General features: G+C 46.0%; 1 protein-coding gene across 1 annotated transcript; it reads right to left on the reverse strand.

Moving 5' to 3' along the window:
* Positions 1–235: 235 nt before the first annotated feature.
* Positions 236–20,248, reverse strand: UAP1L1 (UDP-N-acetylglucosamine pyrophosphorylase 1 like 1). Its single transcript, XM_090022228.1, has 9 exons — positions 19,740–20,248; positions 13,430–13,634; positions 9,899–10,074; positions 8,751–8,923; positions 7,696–7,889; positions 6,885–7,025; positions 4,941–5,126; positions 3,855–3,921; positions 236–2,664 (listed from the first exon to the last, which is right to left on the reverse strand). The coding sequence occupies exons 1-9, from the start codon at positions 20,035–20,037 to the stop codon at positions 2,578–2,580; spliced, it is 1,527 nt and encodes a 508-aa protein (XP_089878354.1). The 5' UTR covers positions 20,038–20,248; the 3' UTR covers positions 236–2,577.
* Between the last annotated feature and the right edge of the window lie 379 nt (positions 20,249–20,627).

Here is a 20,627-nt window from a genome sequence, read left to right on the forward strand (position 1 = left end):
TGGAAAATACTTCCCACAATGTCAAACGTCTTCCTGTATTATGTTCTCTCGTGTCCCATTTTTGAGTTCTCATATATTTGGATCTTAGGAGAGCTTACAGTATTACCCACATTTGTAACAGTTCTTCAGCGGCACTATGTCAGATTTCCATAATTGCAGTGGATACACTCATAACTGTGCAGCAACAAAGCACCAGCTTATTAATGCACATGAAAAAAACAGAGATGAATTAGAAGTTGCACAGTATCTTTATTAGAGAAATGTATTCAAGAAAACTTTGGGAGACCTACAAGAGGGATCTCCTTTTGCTTTATAAAAAGGAGTCATTCAGAATAGAAGCTGGAATCATTTTACCAAACACATGATAAATGATATGTATTTAGTATTTTTAAAGTTCCTTTAAAATCCCTTTTAACATTTCAGTTTGAAATACAAGAAAGAACAGTCAGCTCCTATTGGAAAATGCATGATAAAAAACATGTAAAGCAGCTATACATTCATGAGATGAAAGAGTGTTAGGCTAAATGGCAATTCGGGCTCCAAAGAGAATGTACCCTTTTGGCAAATGCACACAAGGATGCAGGACAAGTTCTCTTTCATTAAGGCAGAATATAGCTTAAAATAAACTTGTGCAAGAATTAACAAGGAATTAATCATAAAGATACCGTGTGTCTACCCCCAGATTTCATTCGCTAACTCAACTGACTGAAATGGAATCATCACAGGAAAATTATGCAACAGACCAATTGTCAAAGTATTTGCCTTTGACAATTCAGTCTATAATTTACCCTGACAATCTTTTATAATTAACAGTTTCACATCCAAGCAGATTAATCAGAAGTGTGATTAGCTCCTCTCCATGTGCAAATAGCTATTTGTCTATACCTATGCAGATATAGCTCATACGCAAGCAAATTTTGCAGTTGAAATGTAGATGATTTCTTTCAAAACTATGAGCCTGTGGTAAAAACAGTTATCACAAGAGGCCTTTCCTATATTTCACCAAATTCACCTCAATCTTACTTTATAAAAAAGTTTATTCTCAATAATTTAGGTACGATGACTATCGGTCAGAACAGGTGAAATATCAAAATCCAAACAAAACATATGGCCAAATACCTTCTTTAGATTTAAAAAGACAGCTGTTTGGAAGAAAGAAAAAAAACCCAACTCTGTTGACTACCTGCAGAACAATACCAAGGGAGGAAAGGATTTGGTTAAGAGACCATCATTTTCTTTCTATAACCAGATAAAACGAATGTGACCACCTCAATCAGGTTTTTATATCAGACAGGTATTCACATCACAAAATACACACACACACACACTCTCAAAAAGGCCAAAGATTGCACAGTACACGAAGAATGAATTCTTCTCTCAACTAGATGTGTGCTTTCTATGCCGGGACTGAGGTCTATCTGTTACATACAATTCTGATAATATCTCTGGTTAACGCTCTGGCAGGTTCAGCCAACAAACTCGAAAAATAACTTTAAAAAATGAAGACAATTATGAAAGTAAGAGGAATGCAATGGTTCGAGAGGTGCAGGAATGCTGGATACCAACCCTGCCCACTGGTTACAAAGGCACATCCTGGCTTTTTATGGCTTATACCATTCATGGTAAGATTAAATGCCTTTTTACTTTAGAGCACTCAATCCTACCCCCCTGGATTAACTCCATGTATTCCTTTAAGACACTGATAAAAAGTCTAAAAGTGAAAAGCATGTTACAAAAACTTAGACAGCAAAATAAAAAATAGCATCTCCCAGGACAGAAGGAAGATAATGTTAACCTGAAGTATTTCTGATGATTCTTTTTAAAAACTAGACCAACACAATTTAAAATCCAACCAATCCACAGCTGGACGTAAAGGTGCAAGTCTTTTAATCTTGATTCTACAACCTGAATGCTGAGTCACATTTATTCTCAGATAAAGCCCCACTGAAGTCAGAAATCTATAAAATGGCGTTACATGGGTGAGCACCATTCATCATCTGAATGAACTCTCTAATCAGAGCAAATACAGGACTAGCTGCCAAGACAGAGCTTAGGACAAAAGGGGCATAGACTCTGGAAGAAATAATTGTAGTTGTGTATTCAGCATTTTATGGGCCTGGGCCTCAAATTAATCTTTTTCACATTCCTGCATTAACATCAATGAAAATAAAAAACATCTAGTAAGGATTACAGTTTAATTAATCTAATTATGTGACATGCAAAACTGTTTTGGTCCCAATTGGCTCTTATCACTTATCTGTATAACTTAGAAACTAAAAGGATAACAGTTTTGATTGCAGAAATAAAGCCTATTTAGTAACTGGATTAACAAATACAAATATCATTCATACCTGAACCTCCACATAACAGTGAGGGAGGATGTAACTTCTGAAGTTATCAAATAGCATTGGAGTATTTTTCTACCTGTAAACATACTCACTACTGGCTTTTGGCATCAACCTGATAATGCAAACTAATTATTGATAGCATTTTAATAGTAAAGCCAACGTTTAATTAGTGCCTGTTCCCATCATGGAGCTGATGGTCATATATACTGGTTCCAGGTTTTCCCCTTCTTCAAGAGTTTTCTGGCATTTCTGTTTTGCTTTCATCAAGTATAAAGGGTGAAGAGATGTCTTTATTCTTCATGTATGTTTCCAGCCCCTGCAAATGTGTGAAAAAATACACAGTTAGCTTGTAGATGCATCAAACCCAGTTACATTTGCCAAAATTAAAAGCTGGTGTTGCTGGGGAAGGGTAGCTGACACCTCAGCAGGTTAAGATCTTCTGTTTACAGATTAAGACAAGTACAGCCATGAATAGCACAAGCTTCAATGATGCACTGAAATACTGACCCTGTATTTAGAAAGAGATGCAATGGGTTTTTAGCTACAAGGCTCTCAATAGAGCAAGTGCAAGTGGCAGAAGCAAACCCCTGTGCAACAGATGTCTAAGCATGCATTATCGCTGGGGAAAGAAAACAGTGTTGTTAACTCATGTCAGTTCACACATGGAAACTACTGGAGAAAGGGAAGATAATTATGTGAAAGCCTACTACCATGAATTAAAACTCCAAACTGCCTTGTCAGTGCTAAGATTATGCCTCCAGCAACTGCCATGTGTTAGCTACCGAGAGTTAACAGCACATCTGATGAAGATAAGGCCTCAGAGTATAAGAAAACCTTCCAAATACATCTGTGTTCCCACTGCTGAGGTCTAAGTCACCCTCTGCAGTTCTCATGGGGCCGTTTCTCCCCACCCTACCTGGGCCAGGTGAGGCTGTACACTACATGGTCTGCCCTTATTCACTAAGAAGTGTCATTCTTTGCTTTCCTTCACACCATGCTCCTGGCACCTAACATGAAAAGGAAGCCTCCAACTGTGTGGCTCTGTGCAACAAGAAAAACTCTCTTCCCCCTGCACAAAGGAAGGTCTCTGTCATGACAACTTTGTTCCCCAGGCAAAATTCCAGAGATTTCTTCTGAAATCTGGTCCCCAAAAGGGTACAGCAGGTACCTAGCTTTGAGTGTTTAGTGCTTGCTTGCTCTAGAAGAGATCCCTTACTGCTCTAAATGTGTGTGGACTTGCACCACTTATGCATTTGGCCCCAGGGATTTATCTATCATGATGATCTATTCCACTACAATAGACCTGTTTTTCAGGAGGCCTCAAAGCATTTTTGAATCTTAATGAGATTGAACAGCCCCACTAAGAAGTGGGCAACTATTACAAATGTCATTTCATAGCAAAACTAAGACAGAGAGGTTATGTGTCTTGACAAAACTATACTGACAGGACTTAGAGGTTCTGAACTCCAGGTACTTAAAAATATCTGCTTAGACAATTAGTCTTACCTCTCCAAAATAAGACACCAATGGAGAAATTTCACATACAGCAGGAGGGTCTTCAGTTCCTGATAAACTAAAGAACAGAACAGAATTAAATCCATTCTTTACACGCTTGTAAAATGACAGCTGTCCCATAGAAACTCAGAAAACAGGACATATCACCAAGAAGAGAAGAGAGTTTATGATCGCCTACCCCAGAGACTGTTTGAACCTGGATTGTGGTTAAAAGTTAACATTTCCTAGTTACTTCACATCAAAAACTTCATGAAGATTTCTAGGAAGTGCTTTTTAACAGAGATCAACGGTTTTAGTTTTACTGAGCTATGAGGCAGAAGCCCTACTGAGGGTAAAGGATCTCTGGGAATTGAAAATGACAAAGGAAGCATCTGGGACAGGGTTTCCTATAGATTGACAAATGTCTGTGCCCAAGAGAACAAGAGGTTTTCTATTCATCTACGAGTACAGGATCTATATTCAGACAAGCTGTAACTTACACCTTCTCAAGCTGGCCAAGTCCTTCCTGCCAAGAAGAGGACTGACTCAGAGACAGAGAATATTTTTGCTACTGCTTTCTCTTGTCAGTGCTTCCATCATAGGGAACAGCATTAAGCCCTGCCAGAGCTCTGTGGGAACACAGAGGTGAGATAACAACTCGGCACCAGGCTGTACTTCCAATATTTGGAGATGCACCGCTCCCAACACCACTTTGGCACAACTCAAGTTACAACCCCTTCAAGCTTCTGGAGTCTTATTTATTGGTGGACATTGCTTCTGCTGAAGTGGCTGCCAGGTGGTAAACCTGTATCCATGAACATGCAGATGTGCTACCTACATGCAGAATACACTGTGCCCCCAGGGAAAGCCTGCAGCAATTTACACGATCTATGATCATTAATGCACCAGGAGCGGTTGTAGATATTGATCTCAAGTAGTGTCAATGAAAGGCCTGTTGCAGAAGAGGAACCATGCCAGTCACCACCTGAAATACTGGCTGAGGAAGTCACAAATTCTCTGTACCAGCGGACATGCCGAAAGCCAGCTAAGAGTCGGCAGTGACTGGAACGAAGCAAATACCTGACTAGATGTGTTTACCTGATTTTCTCTGGAATCCTGCAGCCATTTTCATCCAGGAACCTGGCTCCAGCCTTCAGAGCCCAGCGGTAATGCTGGGACAGGAGGGCTCTCCGAGCTGTGGTAGGAGTATCTTTGTCACCTGTATCTGCATTTTTTAATGGGGAGAACTCTTCTTCCCTCAAAACTTCAAATGCAACAAAGTTCCTGTCAGCAAGCAGTAAAGAAAGGCAAAAAAAATGCCTTAGCATAGGTTCCTCTTGACAGTAAAGGCACATCTCATAGGGGATGCCGTATATCCTAGACAACACTAATGTAGCAGAGCCCACAGCAGAATTAAACCAGGCTAAGCTTACTTCCCTATGTGGAAAGCAAAGGAGTATAAAGATCAGGTCCATGGGGACATGGGCTGAGAAACCCAGCCTGGCAGGGAACTGGAGGAGTCTGAAGAGGAAGCTTGCTAAGAAGAAGGCATGTAACAATTCTCCAGAGGTCCCAGGCAGAAAGCCAAGAAGAAAGAGACCTTCGGGGCAAAGGAGCCTGGTGAGTGAAAACTCCAGCTAAGACAGCAAAAAGTAAAGATGGGGGCATAAGCAGAGGTAGCTGAGGCACCAACAGAGCCTAAAAGCTAGAAAGGGAAGGCCCTGCTCCACTGTCTGTGATCAACCCATATGAAAGTCTGTTACAAATAAAAAAGTGCAGCTCTGAGCTTCAGTTTTCTATCCCACAAAACGGATGTTAAATCAGGGGTCCTGTGGGACAGGGGCCAAGTTCAGTTTCATGAATACGGCTTATGGAAACCCTCCCTCCGCCAGATTTAGTCACATTTTATAAATAGCTGTTTTTCAGTCATGGGAAGGCAAGCAGAGGCAGCAACTGCGTGTTTTTACATTTCAAATGTAAAATGCATCCAGCAGTGTCAGTTGCCATCATTGTTAAAAAGAAAAAAGAGTCACCGCTGTAATTACCATTTCAAAACCTAAAGCTTATATCTGCTTTTGACACCAAATGATTTTGCTTTCTTGGTCTCCTGCTAAGTTACTGTAGGGTTCCTCATTAGGGCTGGGCAGTGCAGCAACAATGCAGATGTAAGATATATGTTTAGAAAGCTTTTTGGGGGGTTTTTTTTGGTTTTTTTTTGGTCCGAGGGCAGAATTAGTTTTTAAGCTGCTCAATCCTGAATTCAATCCATTTAAAAATGGAAGATGTAAAACCCCCGAAGAGAATGTTATCACACTCCAGCTGATGCTGCTTTATGCTTATGTTTCAACCTGGTGAATCTTTGCTGTCAAATTCTAGACCCAGGAAAGCAAGGTTTAAATTCTAAAATATAGAAATCGTGCTAAATCATTAAGCTATTAAATGCAGCATCCCTTAAATAAAGACACCACAGGTTGTGTTAGTGGCATAGTAAGATAGATCTCTGACATGCCTTAAAAAGTCAGGCAATGCAAAATTTACAGTTCATACAGCAACAGTAATTTGGCCACATGGTGTTTAAGTAATGTATTTTATGTCTGTATATAGTACGCTAACTGAAGCTTGATTTGCTATGCATGTAGAATGTAACAGAGTTACAGTTGCTACAAGAGCCACAATTTTGAATAGGTCAACTTCAGTGGGTTTGAATTCTCCATCATGGGATTAATATTAAATTGAGGCTCCACCCTGAATTTCTTTGACACAAGGTAAGCGGAGGCTCACTCAGCCAAGCCACAAACACCCAAATGCACAGTCGCTAACTTGCAGGTATTCAAAGTAAATTTTACAGGTGCGGGACCCCTGCCCCTTGACATACAAGGCAGCATTGTCACCAAGCATCAGTTTGAGGCAGGCCTAGCATCCTTTTCATAAGTTACCCATAATGTCAGCATTCAAAAATCTGCCCTCCCCATAAATACATGTTACAATCTAAGGTCATGGAAAGGAATAATGAGAAGGAAAAGATTCACATCTACCACTAACTTAGAGAACTGGAACACATCAAACACAAACTTCTCCAGCTTTATCCCGTTTGGTTTTAGCGGCTTTACCAGATTTCCCTCCTCGTCAACGTATGGCACCTTCTTTATGGCTACATGCTGCTTCAGCTGGGGCTCAAATTTCCTGCCAGGGTGAAACAAAAACAAAAATAAGTTAATGTATTTTATGCATAAAGAAGCAAGGAGATTCTCAGCTCTCAACAGTAGGCAGAGTATTGCTACCATTAACTCACTTTGGGCTTAGAAAGCACTGTTCTTGCCTTGTAACACCCAAACACGCACTGTTCCAAAACAGCAAGCCCTACAGGATTCCCACTGGACAGAATCAAAGGGCACACCATGGCAGCAGATACCAGGAGAGACTTAGAGTAACAGTACCATTCTGTTTAAATGGGAGTGGGACTGAACTGTACAAAGGCATGAACTAACTTCTCTGGTTCTAAACCTCCACTCCACAACTCTCCAGTAGGAGACCCACTCACTCAGGCAAGAAAATACAAAATCATTAGAATGAACTCACATTGGCTGACTACTCAGAGAGCAGGAAATAGTTAAGATCATCTACATTAGACACCTCCTTTGGTGTAACTAAATTCATTTTTGGCACAGCAGGGTATAACTCATCACTGATCAGTCCTCATAAAAAGGATCCTAAACACTTCAGTAAGAGAAGACAGCTGTTTTCAGCAACATGAGCAATTTTCCCCCAGTAACAGAAACCAACAACCCACAGTGGCTGGGACAGTCCCTGCTTAGTACATTTTTAGTTTGTGAAGCCACCTAGCAAAACTTACTGTGCCACTGTCTTGAGGAACTCAAGCGTGAAGAAGTGATTACAGATGTTGCCAGCACTGTACACTAGTTGCCCATCAGGGCTCTGCTTCTGTGCAGTCTCCAGGCTGATTTCACTGTATTCTACCACCTGAGAGACTCCATCAACAAGGCAGACTACCCCAACGGGCTCTGTAGGGTAGGCTTTCTCCACCACCTGCAGTGACAGGACAGAGGATGAGGGTAGCAGTGAGGAAGCAAGGATTCAGTTCAAGTGGGATTCAAATCTTTTCATGCTGCCAGATGTTAAGATAGCTCTTATGCAAACTGACACTTGTGGAGGTTGTGTTTTGTGTTGGTGTGATACAGGAGAATCAGCCCAGGAGACACATTGCCATGTGTATGGGGTAGCACTGGAGATTCATTTTGCCCTATGAGCTTGGTATTCAACTAGGTATCTATCCAAACCACTGGGAAGAAAATGAAACATTAAGTTATCATACTGGATCCAAGAGCACACTGGGGCACATTTTTCCTATTAAGGAAGTTGGCCCAATGCTAAATGCAAAAAAATTATAATTACTGCTTTAAGATTTCCTCTCTTGCTAAGGCTGTTAATAATTAAATGTTATGCAAGCTTCTCTCCATAGATGTTCAAAGACCTGTTGCTTTTGATCTACAAAGACAAGACAGCCTTGTTCAATCTCCTAAGTCCCCACTTCAGAGGTATCTGGACTAGAATAAAAGTGAATAATGACTCAGTCCAGACAGCCCTCTTGCCTCTAGGCTTCTCAAGTATGCTTAAAGGGCACAGTGTCCTACAGATACACCTACAGTACCACAAATTGGACACAGTTTGCCGCTAGTGCAGTCACCACCCAGGGAACACTAGTGGGGACTGCACATGTGGAGCTCAGTGTGTTTGGTCTTCATGTCACACTTTCTCTGAGAATGGTTAGAGGACAAGATGGTACAAACACCTGAGCACACCAGAGCCCTGGCTACCCAACAGCTTCCAAGCAGGGGAGAACACAAATACACACACTGGAGAAGTGGCTCAACATTAGTATTAACTCACCTTAGCGCCGCAGTCTGCTCCTTTGGACACACAGAAGCCAATGAAGACCGGATCGGCCATTTTAACAAGGATATTGTCCACACAGTAAACATGGATATATTGGATCCCACGTTGTTCCATGTCATCTAAGATCCCGTTGTCCACCATTGCACGATATAAACCTCCATTGCCATCTATAATCCAAAGAAATAACAGAGCCCATTTTGTTAATGTCCGAGCATCCAAACCACACAGTGATGTCAAGAGCAGAATTTTTAAACCATGAACAAACAAGGAAAGATGGGGTGACATTTTTTAGTGGCTAAAACACAGGACTGGAATTTAGCATGGCTAAATATTATCCCAAGTTTACCACATATTGACTGTAGCCCTGGGAATGAGTTGCTTAGTTTCTGTGCCTCTGTCTCCCCACCTATAAAATGGGAATAGTGATAACTCCTGCTGTGGAATAGGTGAATATGAGGGATTACTCAATTACATGCCAAATACACTTTGAGATCCTTGGAGGAAAAAGTACCAGAAGGAAAATATTAGAATTTGGGAAATAATTATCATGCTCCTCATCTTCTAATACTCTAGTTTCAGACATATTTAAAAATAGAGCTTTAAAAGAAGTTCTTACTCTCCATGGTGTTTCAGCACACTGTCTCCTTGATGCATCACACTGGGTTTTGTAGGAGGCACCTCAAGCACTTGTAAAGCAGATCACATTCCTGGTGCTTGGAAAGGGATCAACAGCACAGACTATGAGGTAGCCATGGCACAGGCAAGGAGATCTACCAGCTTCTCACCTCTGCTAACACCCCTCAATCCTGATATGTAGCATCCCCTTGTTACTGCAGTCCTGACCCTCCGCCAATGCTCTTTTATCTCAACCTGCAATAGCCTATACTTTTCCAGTCCGGCCAATATCCCCAATCTGTAAGAAAGCATTTGTGACATGGGCAAACCTCTAAAAAGGATGGAGCTGAGATCATCACACCATGAATGTGTCTGAACACCATAGTACCAAGCTAATCAGCAACTTTCACCAAAACTTTAACATCTGATTCTACAGAGAACTCTTCTGTGCCAAGGTAGGGGTGGACAGCTCTGAATTTCAACATGTTTTTCCTTACTGTGACAATCATAAGTAGACAGCAGGGTACCTGGTGCCATGGCAATTTTCCCCTTCTCTTCCAAGATAGCTTTCCCATCAAATGTTACAGCTGGCAGCATCCTCTGCTCAAACAAAATCACATTAGACTTGTCCAGGTTAAAGTAGTCATGTTCTATGAAGAATTTCTCTGTTGGCCCCAGTGTAAACTCACTTGTCATGATGTACCTGCAAGTGAACAGAAACTGAACTAATCAGAATGAAACACAGTTAAAAATAACGACACATAGGAGATACCCTGATCAAGTCTATCGTTTGGGTTTTTCTAACAGGGAAAAGAGCTGCCTGAAACATCCTCAGGCCATTTCTATTTGACTATAGCAGTGGTTTGCAAACTGTGTTCCGTGGACCTCTGGGGTTCTGCAACGAGGTTGACAGTAATGGCAGATCAGGCCAGGAGGCAGTGTACCACCACTCCTGACCCAGGTCACCTGGCACCACACCAGTCTCTGGATAGGGGTAGGGGTTCTATGCCAGGAGTGATATAAAAGGGTTCTCTGACTTCAGAAGTTCAAAAACCACTGTTCTACAGTAGGCCTGTGTGAGTCAGCAGCAATCCGATCCAGCTTCAGATCCGGCCGCTTTGGATGGCAGGGATCTGATTTGGAGCTCCGGACCCAGTTTTTGCTTCAGGGTATAATGGGGAATCAATGAAATAACTATAACTTTGTTGGTTTTTGTCCAATTTGGATGAAACTTGCAGGAATGGTAGCCTCTGCTGGGAGCATAAACCCTGCCAATGTTCAAGAAGCTGGGTGCAGGGGTTTGGGGAGAACTGCACCTCAAGCTGTGGACAAGCAAAACTCATGACATGGGTGACCCTGCACGTGTCAAGGCGCAGTGGGGTGACAGCTGCAGGGCTGGTAGCCCCTGCTGAGGCCACAATGCCTACCAGGTGTCAAGGAGATCAGTGCAGGGGGGTTCTGGGGCCCTGCACCCCTAGCTGCTGACAGGCAAAACTCGTGCCATGGGTGCTTGTGGGACTGAATGTGTCTGTCTTGGGGCAGTTGATTGCCTGAATTTATTATTTCCTCTCCTTAGCCTGGTTTTGTAGGTGCTAATCGATGGCAATTAACTGGCTACATTAGTTAGGTCCTGTGTATTGAGCTGGTCAATGAGTGAATCATGATTGATTGGTAACTGGTAACACAGTAGCTTAGCAGTCAGGCCTGTAGTAGTGTCTCCCATGCCTCAAGCCAGGGGTGCAGGGCCCCCAAAACCCCCCTGCACCGATCTCCTCCACAGCTGGCAGGCATCGTGGCCTCAGCAGGGGCCACCATCCCTGCAGCTGTCAACCCGCTGTGCCTTAACACACACAGTGTCACCCATGGCATGAGTTTTGCTTGTCCACAGCTTGAGGGGCAGTTCCCCACCAAACCCCTGCACCTATCTTCTTGAAACTTGGTAGGCTTTGTGACCTCAGTAAGTGCTACCGCTCCTGCAGTTTTGTCCCCCCTGTGTTGCAACACAGATGTGACAGGAGTTTTGCTTTCAAGAATTTGGGGTGCAGACACCTGCACTGATCATCTTGAAACTTGGTGGACTTCATGCTCTCTGCAGAGTCTACCACCCCTGCACATTTCATCCAAATCAGACAAAAAACAACAAAATTATAGATATGTTATGGTTTCCCCATTATACCCCATGGCCAAATCTCTGAGGCGGCTCTGAAGCGCTTCGGAAGCTCTGAACCGCTTCGGGAAGCCAAATGAGGCCCGCGCTTGGACCCCGAAGCATCCAAAGCTTCTCCAGATCTGAGCTCTGTCCCAAGCCTCGCGCAGCCCTATTCTATAGGATATCCACAAGGGCTAGCTCAGCCCTAACTTCAGACATTTTTAACTAGGGTGAAATGACTTCTCCAAAAGTGAGTGGCATCCATGTGTCAGAGGGTCACTTAGTAGTTGAAGTAAGAAAAAAAAACCTCCTCACACATGCCTGATAATCAAGTTAATGCCAAGACATGGAGGAGGAAGGGTCTACAGTAGGTTTTCATTGGCTTTGGGTCTCAAGGTCCAATAATGAATCTTCAACAGCCTGAATCCAAATCCTCTTCTCCTGGAGAAACAGAACATTTTCTAACCTTGTTTTCCCTCTACTTTATTTTTCCCAATACTGTTATTCCTCTCTCTCCTTCCATTTCCAAATCATTTTCTCTTTCTTCCTCCACATTTTTCTTCTTTAATGGGGGGGGGGGGTAATTGGGGGGGGGGCAAGAGCTCATTTTCATAAAATCCTCACCTAAGTAGCTCTGCAATTCCTATTTCTACAGGCCTGCAGGGTCCTGTTCTTGCACACTAGAATGGCCAGCCCAGCACTGGATAGTATGGGTGCTGGCATAAACTGGCATCAGGCTTTCATCTATTGTGTTTTCCAGTGCTCCCTTTCAGAGTGAACAAAGCTCTAGGCAAATACCAAATGCAATCAGTATAAATCAGGTCAAATATGTGGCACAAGACACACTTGCCCCAATGAGATTTCCCAGAGAACAACCTGGAGCCGTGTCAGGTTAGTCAATTATTTATAAACAGCACCTGGACAAAGTCTCAAGGTGTTAAATTCCAAACCTCAGGGATACTCTGGGGCCTTCACACTCCCCAACTCCCTCCTATGACTGAGCAGGACAAGGTGGTGACATTAATAAAACCTTCTTGCTGGTAACAGCCTACTGCCGGAAGTGCACACTTAAGAGCCTTCCCCCTTCTCATAACCTGCTCACTGAAGGAACTCTTTTTCTGCACTTTGAACATTTTGACTGTTTTGAAACCTGGAGGCAAAACAAGCCTTCAGCAGGCAGGAGATTAGAAGCCCAGTTGCTCTTAAAGCAGGCAGCATTTCAAGGCTTCTATCTTTGATATAACCCATTTAATGCTGTTCTTTTTATGCATGCTTCCTGCTGACACCTGGATAGGCATGGCAGGAGGTAAAAACAGAGGAGATATGTTGAAGAATCACTGTGCAGGATTCTCCTTATGGAGCAAGAGGTTAAGTAGGAAAGAAAGCACTTACCTTTGTGGGAAGAAAAAACCCCACTGTTTATCGTGGCAGAAACAGTACATGCTGGGCTCTTGGAAGCTGCACAATAAGATTTCTCAAGCTCCAAAAAAACCCTCAGAGAAAGGCACAATACATTTTCATCTTTTCTACTCTTAGAAGCCCTGGTGGGTACTTATGATAGGTCTGAAATAGATGCCCAGATATCAGAGGTAGGTGTTGTATAAAAAACTAGATGGAGAGATCACAGCTGAACCATAGTTCAATTGTTTGGACACTGTTCTGGGATCCAGGAGACCAGGGCTCCTTTCCTAGCTCTGCCACTGCTCTCTGAATTTGGGAAACTCCCTTCCCTTTTCTGTGCTTCCCCTCTTTGTCTGTCTTTATTATGAACATTTAAAAACAATGAACACCCCTTTCTGTCCATTAGCACAGCACCTCACAACACCACTGGAAGCTGAGTGAAAGCATGTGGATGGCAGCATAACACAAAGGCATCAGTACCATATACACAACATGTCATGCCACCTACCAGGGGATGGTACACTTGGTGCCATATTTCTTGCTGGCAAGCTGCTCCACTTTGCGGATTCTTTCTGCCTGAATCTGGTACAAGGTCTTGCCACTAGGCAACCCCACGTCGTACATCCCCTTGGGATAGGTCACCCCCAGACGCGTTCCTTGCCCTCCAGCCAGGAGCAGCACTGCCACTTTATTCTGAGAGATCTGATGAAAACCTGGTTGGGACAGAAGCCACACAAGAGAAAAAGAAGAGAAGGAACGTGAAGATCAATAAACACTAAAATCACAGGCCCTTCTCATGTGCCTGTTCAACAAAGGGGGTCACACATAATATTCTCTCCAATTTCAGGTGAGGATGTTGAGGCAGCGAGAGACAACGTGTGTTCTCCGATGCTGTATGCAACTGTGCTTCTGGGTTGGCTGCCAGCATTGGGTACAGAAATAATGACCTCTGGATCCTACAAGAACATTACAGAGCCAAGAGACCCAGCTCTTTAGCTAAGAGTATAGCAGACACTATCGATGACTGTGACTTAGCAACCACGATGGATGGGAACAGATTACTAGTAAGTAGTGAGATTTATATGCACAGCAAAACTATTGCATAGGGGAACACAAGCCAGAAGCCCTGAACCTGCATACTCCAATCAATAGACAAAAGCCCTCCCTCAAAAATCCCAGTCTTTAAAAATTTAGAGAAGGGTTTGATAGAAGTTCTCTCATTTGCACTCTTTTGAATGCACCCTGCCTTCCCACTGACCAGAGCTGCACCAGTTAATAGCAAGAGGCAAACATTTATGGCAGGCATTTCCCATAAGATACTGCTGGTGCAGCAACCTCAAACATACAACTTCCGATAGCATCCCAATGAAAGGTGTTCAGTAGTGCCAACTGTTGACAATCAGCACGGTGGGTATTATGGTATTGTGGGTTTTGGTGAGTACTATGATATTGTGTTAGTCATCTCAGATCTGCAAGGCTGCAAAACGTCAAATCTTAATTTTGACTCAGAAACACATATGGAACAAGGAACACCGAACAAAATGGAGCACTTCTCACAGGGTCAATCCTCTGACAACTGTAATCCTTCCCCCTCAGTCCCATCCAACCATCCCTCCAAATAGGTGATAAGAAGGAAAAGCCTTCTGCCATCTCAATACCCTCCTCCGTGGTTTGAGGCTGGCCAGAGATTCAGCTTCCAACAATCAAAGCAGTGGGACAGACTCCTGCCCAATATCATAATATCACTGATGATATTAAGAGATGATACTAGGGTATCCTGGAGGTGCTTTAGGACTGTGTCCAGCTCATACCAACTCTCCTTATAGCTTGCAGGGCTGTTGGGGAGGGTGACTGCTGAGTTGAGAGGAGTTAATGTAAGGTAATGCTGCAGCAAACACAGGCCACAAGGGTTATAGGGCTCTGATCCACCATAGCAATACTATGTTCTTTGCTTAAATATATTGCTTCCAAGTTGGCAACTAATACCAAGTCAAATGCACTTTGGAAAGCCAATTACACGTTATCATTATACAGGCTGGTATCATTGTTCAGCGCACTACAGTTAAAGGGACATTGGTCCAAGGGCCAGAACAAACATTTAGGCAGATGCTTCTTTCCCGCACTGCCCAGGTCTGCAGAAAATGTGCAAAGTTTACAATAGACTCTTATAAGGTTCAGCTATTTTAGGCATAAGTAAAAGTAGTAACCTCCAAATAGTACAGGACTGAAGTTAAAAAAAGTGCTGCCTCTCCACAAGACCAGAGGTGGGGAGTTATACTAGCTTTTCCATAAAGCTCAGCAGGCCCCCTTGTTATGGACCCCCTCCTTCCTGCCCTCACTGCTGCTCTCCTTTTCAAGGTGGATCTATGGCAGGGTTCCTCACCTATCTGTTCTCGGAGCTACAGCAGTCTACTCCAGGCAAACAGAGAAATATGGGGGTTGGCAGGATGCCAATACAATTCTCAAACAAGTTACTAAAACTCTACTATTAGGGCTGTGTGAAGCTTCAGGTACCAATTCGATTTGAAGGAGATTTGGCTTGATTTGGTGGTCAAATTTCCGAATCCAAATTGAATCAGGGCAAAGGTTCAGAGAGCTTTGATGATTCGGGCAGTCCCCAGTGGCTGCAGCAGGCAGCTGCAGCTGATTCCGAACTGGTAAGTACTAGGGGCAGGGGAGGGGACCATGGTGGGACCCCTGCCAGCCCCTTGATGCCCCCCACTCCCCTAGCACCCCACATGACTGCCCCTACCAGCCCCAGCTCAGTACTTAAAGAAAAGCCCCGACGCTCACTGGGTGCTACCGGGTGGGAGGACGATCCCCACTGCCCCACACTGCATGGGGGGCTCTGCACAAGCCCCCTGACCTCCCCCCTGCTCCCCCAGCCCCTCCAGAGGTGACCTGCCCGCACCAGCTCTGGCCCTTTAAAAAAAAAAAAAAAAAAGCAGCAGCCTTGGGGGCTCATGCAGAGCCCCCCACATGGTGCAGGGCAGCAGGGGGCAGCAGGGCTCGTCTTAGGATTTTATCACGTTTTTTTTTCTTAAAGGGCTGGAGCTGGGGCAGGCAGGCACCCGTAGTGGAGCTGGGGAAGTGAGAGGGGGGTTGGGGGGCTCATATAGAGCCCCCCCTGCAGCGTGGGGCAGCAGGGATCACCCCCCCACCTGGCAGCACCTGCTAAGCACCAGGGCGTTTTTTTTTTCCAAAGTGCTGGGAGCTGGGGCTGGCGGGGCAGCCATTGCCGGGCTGGGAAAGTGGGTGGGTGATGGGCCTGACCGATTCAGAGATTTGGCAGCAGCTGAATCTCTGAACTGGATGTAGCTGAATCAAATCAGGACAGTGATAAAATAATTTCATTTCAGGAGGAACAAGAGAGGTTAAAAATGGAACACAGTGATTTATTCTGTTTTTTGTCAACCCCAACACCCTCTAAATCACTCTCTTTGGTGTAACTGAAGAGTCACACTTGCTTCCTCCAATGTTTTTGTTAGCAGCTAAACCAAAAAAGACATCATGTGTCCAGCTGTAGTGTTTGTGGCATTACTAGCTCCTAGGTCAGCCATACTTGAATCCTCACCTCATTCCCTTGATGGTACAGGGATGTACAGTACCCAGAACTATTACAGCTACCAGTGGAATATAAATAAGTAATATTTCAGCTTTCTGCTCTTAGGGTTTTTGAACAAATGAACTGACATGTGTCTGCTCTTCCTTCTTTATAATAAATATATAAAATGGATGAATGCTTATGATTAAAGACAAACAATTCATCCTACTGTCAATTCCCACAGGCAATGGAAGAATCTGCAGTTTGCTCTGGAAAAAAAAAAGATCCAATTTGTTTTCCACAGCATATAAAAAGCTCAGCTGAAAAGGGAAAAAATTGTTGGCTGACAGCTGCTACAAATATTGCTGTAACACTCATTATGCAGATAATGTCAATATACAATTAGAACCTGCAAGGAGGACAGATCCATCTTGCAAGAACAAATTGAACTGTCCTGATGAACAGTCTGCACCCACAGGATTACAACTGATTACAACCCTGCCTAGGGAAAAAAACTAAAGCAAGACTTCTTGAGGATGCATGGCACTTCTGAGCAGAGCTGGCTGAATTGCTGTTCAAAGTTTAGGGTGAAGAAAAAATAAAACCAACCTGCAGTTGAGAACTGGGGTTTTTCCTTGGGTTTTTTTTTTACTTAAAGGGCCAGAGCTGGGGTGGATGGGGCAGCCATGGGAGGAGCCTGGGGGAGCAAGGGGAGTTTGTGGGGCTTGTGCAGAACCCCCCACACAGCACGGGGCAGTGGGAGGCAGTAAGGATTGCCCGCCCAGCAGCAACTGGTGAGTCAGAGGCTTTTTTAAAGCACAGAGAGCTATGGTGGGCAGAGCAGCCATGGTGGGGCTGGGAGAGCGGGTGGGAGTGGGGGGGAGCAGGCAGGGTATGGGGGCTGGCATGGGTCCCCCCCATAGTCCCCTCCCTCAGCCCCCCTCTACTTACCAGCTCCTAGTCTGGCTGCAACTCCCTGCTGCAGCCACCAGGGAAGCTCTCCGAACCTCTTCCGAAGATTTGGAGAGCTTCAAATTGATTCAGACCTTTTAATTGGTTCCCTAATTCGATTCCGAGATTCGGCCACCGAATCAGGCCGAATTGAATCGCTACCCGAAGCTTCGTGCAGCCCTAATAAGCGTTAAGCTGGATAAAAAGAACAAGAATTGCACCCCCTTCTTCTGGTGGAAACCAGAATTATCCCCATGCCTACACAAAGAAACTATCACTGTGATCTACCTCTCCCAATCCTAAACTGTACCAGGATACCATGGGATAACTGCAGGGATAGGGGTGGCTACCAAAGAGCAGCTAAGAGGCAGTAAGTCCCTGCCCCTGTTAATTGCAAACTTGGTGGAATTAGGAACTCTATAAGACCCCACGTGGAACCCAAGTGATGCCTAGTTTAGAAAATGCTGCTCTAGATGAAGAACAGATGACAAGGCAGGATGGACAAGATTGCTTGTTGAAATAATTCTTCTCTGGAAGTGTTTCCAAGGTTATGAAAGCTGGGCCACTCACCTACCTACTTGCCAAGAAAATAAAATCAATCACACTCATTCTGCCCTGCTAATTTATCACAGCCATGGTTCTGTGCTTCCAGCTAGTCCCTTGCATGCTACCTGGCTAGCATATCACCCACTGTAGAAAATGCTGTTCTACAGCATCACTTGTTATCAAGGGTGCCAACTTTCACATTGTCAAGTTATCTTGCAACCTAATGTGAATCCTCAGAAAGCCACAGCTGCATAAACTGTGTGCTGGCCTACAGCTGGCCAGAAGACCATTCCATTTTCAAAGAATCATAGAAAATGAGGGCTACAAGGGACCTCAGGAGGTCATCTAGTCAAACCTCTGCTCAAAGCAGGGCCATCCTCAACTAAATCATCCCAGCCAAGGCTTTGTCTACCTGGGTCTTAAAAACTTCTAAGGATGGAGATTTCACAACCTCTCTGGGTAACTTCTTCTAGTGCTTCACTACCCTCCTCATGAGAAAGTTTTCCCTAATATCCAACCTAAACTTCCCTTGCTGCAACTTGAAACCCATGCTTCTTGCTCTGTCTCCTGCCACCACTGAGGACAGTCTAGCTCTAGCTCCCTCCTCTTTCAACTCCCCCATTCAGGTATTTGAAGGCTGCTATTATTTTGTTCCCCCTTGCCACAGTGAGCCACCTATATGCGATCCATTAGCTCAGTTCTTGTAGTTTATAGGTAGAAATATCCAATTCGTACCAATTAATACATCCCATCAAGGTGGTACCATAAGCCAGCCCAAGTACCCCACATTACAACAGTGCTCTCTTCTCTGCACTGGTTACACGTGGGACACAATCCAGATCTCTGCCAGGATGACCAGAGCTATTCATACAACTTGTCCTAGCCACTGGGAGTATCTTTCTGCTCAGGATTAGATCACCCTGAGCTAGCTCTGCTGTACCAGAACAAGCAACTCCAGAGCAGGAGGGAAAGGCTGTGAGCACAGGAGGCAGGTATTCACTTTCCTGGTGTAGGTCTGTCTCCTGCATCTCAGCGCAAACCCAGCCCTCTCATTATACAGACAAGCCTGGTGTTCTGGCTTGGGGCAATCTTGAACTAAGTCATTAGCACTCAGGGTGGCAAAGGCTCTTTTTTTTTAATTTTCCGTATTCCAAGCCAAATTAGCCAAAACAAATTCCAAATCCATGAGTCAGTCCAGAACCACAAGTGGCCCTACTACCAGCAAACACCCTCCCCCCCCCATCTGGGGCTTCAGATGTTTCCAAAACCTTTGGCAGGCATCCTACTTGCAGGCCCGAGCCCAGAGGCTTGGGGTTCGGATGCCCCTAAATTTTGCTTGCCCTCAGCCAGACGGCCGCAGGAGCAAGCCAGGGAGGAGTCTCCCTTTTCCGTAAAGTCCGCGTAAAGCCAAGACCTTCCCAGTCCAGCAGCAAGCGGGAGGTTTACTGTACATCCCCGGGGGGGGCCATCCCTGCACCAGGAGCGCAGTTTTCCCCGGGGTGCCTAGGTCAGCGCAGACTACGCTGGATCCGAGCCCCCGAGGGGGCAGAGAAGCCTGCAGTGACCGGAGCCCAGGCCTGCAGCCAGGCCCGCCAGCTGCGCGGCCCGGGGGAGCTGCGAGGGGAAGCGGAGCCGGCCGCGCCGACGCGCTGCCGGCACCGGGCCCGAGATGCAGCTCGCCGCGACCGCCAGCCCGCAGCGGGATTTGAGCGCGGCGCTGTCCCCGGGAGCCGGCCGGAGGCGGGCCCGTGCCCGCGCCCGCGCCCGCGCCACGCACCTGCCGCCTCCCAGCGCTGCAGCGCGGCCGGGGCGCTGCGGCGGGCGCTGCCCAGGCCCCCGGCGGGCACGGGCTGCATCCTGGCGTCCAGGCGCTCCAGCGGCCCCTGCTGCCGGGCGCCGGCCGCGGCCGCCCGCCGGCAGTGCTCGCCCAGCTCCTCGGGGCCCAGCCGCTCCAGCTCCTGCAGCAGCGCGCCCGCCCGCGCCGGCCCCAGCTCGGCCCAGAAGCGCAGCAGCTGCGGCTGCCCGGCCCGCTCCAGCCGCGCGCGGGCCTCCCGCAGCCGGCCCGGGCCCAGCATGCTGCGGCGCGGCGAGAAGCGGCGGTGGCGGCGGGCGCGGGGCTCCGTCGCAGCCCCTCCCCCGGGCGAGGCGGCTCCGCTGCCCCCGCCCCGCCCCGCCCGCTTCACGGGCCCGGGCCTTCCTGCTCCCGGGGAAGGAAGAGCCGGCGGCAGCCTCGCGGCTGAGCTGCCGGCTGCTTCCTGTCACTCTCCTGCCCGCCTGCCACGCTCGGGTCTGCTTGGGCTGGATGCGGGGTGGTGGTTTTCATAGCCAAGGATCAAATAACAGGGCAGGGTTGGAGCAGCTGCCCCCCGGGGGGTCCCTGCCACAGGGGACAGGTGTGGAGGGGTGTCAGCCCGGCCCTGCCGCCTTTTGGGATGGGCGCCAGGAGCTCTAGTCACAGCCCAGGGGAACTGTGTGGTAGGCACCCAGGAGCTTTCCAGTCTGCCCTGTTCATATCTCTTCAGTTTCTCTCTCCTCCACCGCAAGTTTTTCCTTTCCCATCATATGACTTCAAGGCTGTCTAGTTTCCTGGGCTGTCAGCATAGCTTTTTCCGTTCCCTTTGATCTAGCAGTGAGGCTTGCCTTCCAGCCCTCTCCCTCCAGCTGC

This window comes from Crocodylus siamensis, chromosome 11 (assembly GCF_052110815.1).
Source record: "Crocodylus siamensis isolate JL-2025a chromosome 11, ASM5211081v1, whole genome shotgun sequence".
Classification (NCBI taxonomy): Eukaryota; Metazoa; Chordata; order Crocodylia; family Crocodylidae; genus Crocodylus; species Crocodylus siamensis.

Bases quoted from the DNA above. Each gene is read 5' to 3' on its own strand.
- UAP1L1 (XM_090022228.1), bottom strand. From the start codon at position 20,037: ATGCTGGGCCCGGGCCGGCTGCGGGAGGCCCGCGCGCGGCTGGAGCGG. The intron at 7,026-7,695 runs GTAAGTTTTGCT...TCACCCTGGCAG, and splicing joins TTCCTCAAGACAGTGGCACA to GAAATTTGAGCCCCAGCTGA. The intron at 2,665-3,854 runs GTAAGACTAATT...ACACATTTGCAG, and splicing joins TGGTGTCTTATTTTGGAGAG to GGGCTGGAAACATACATGAA.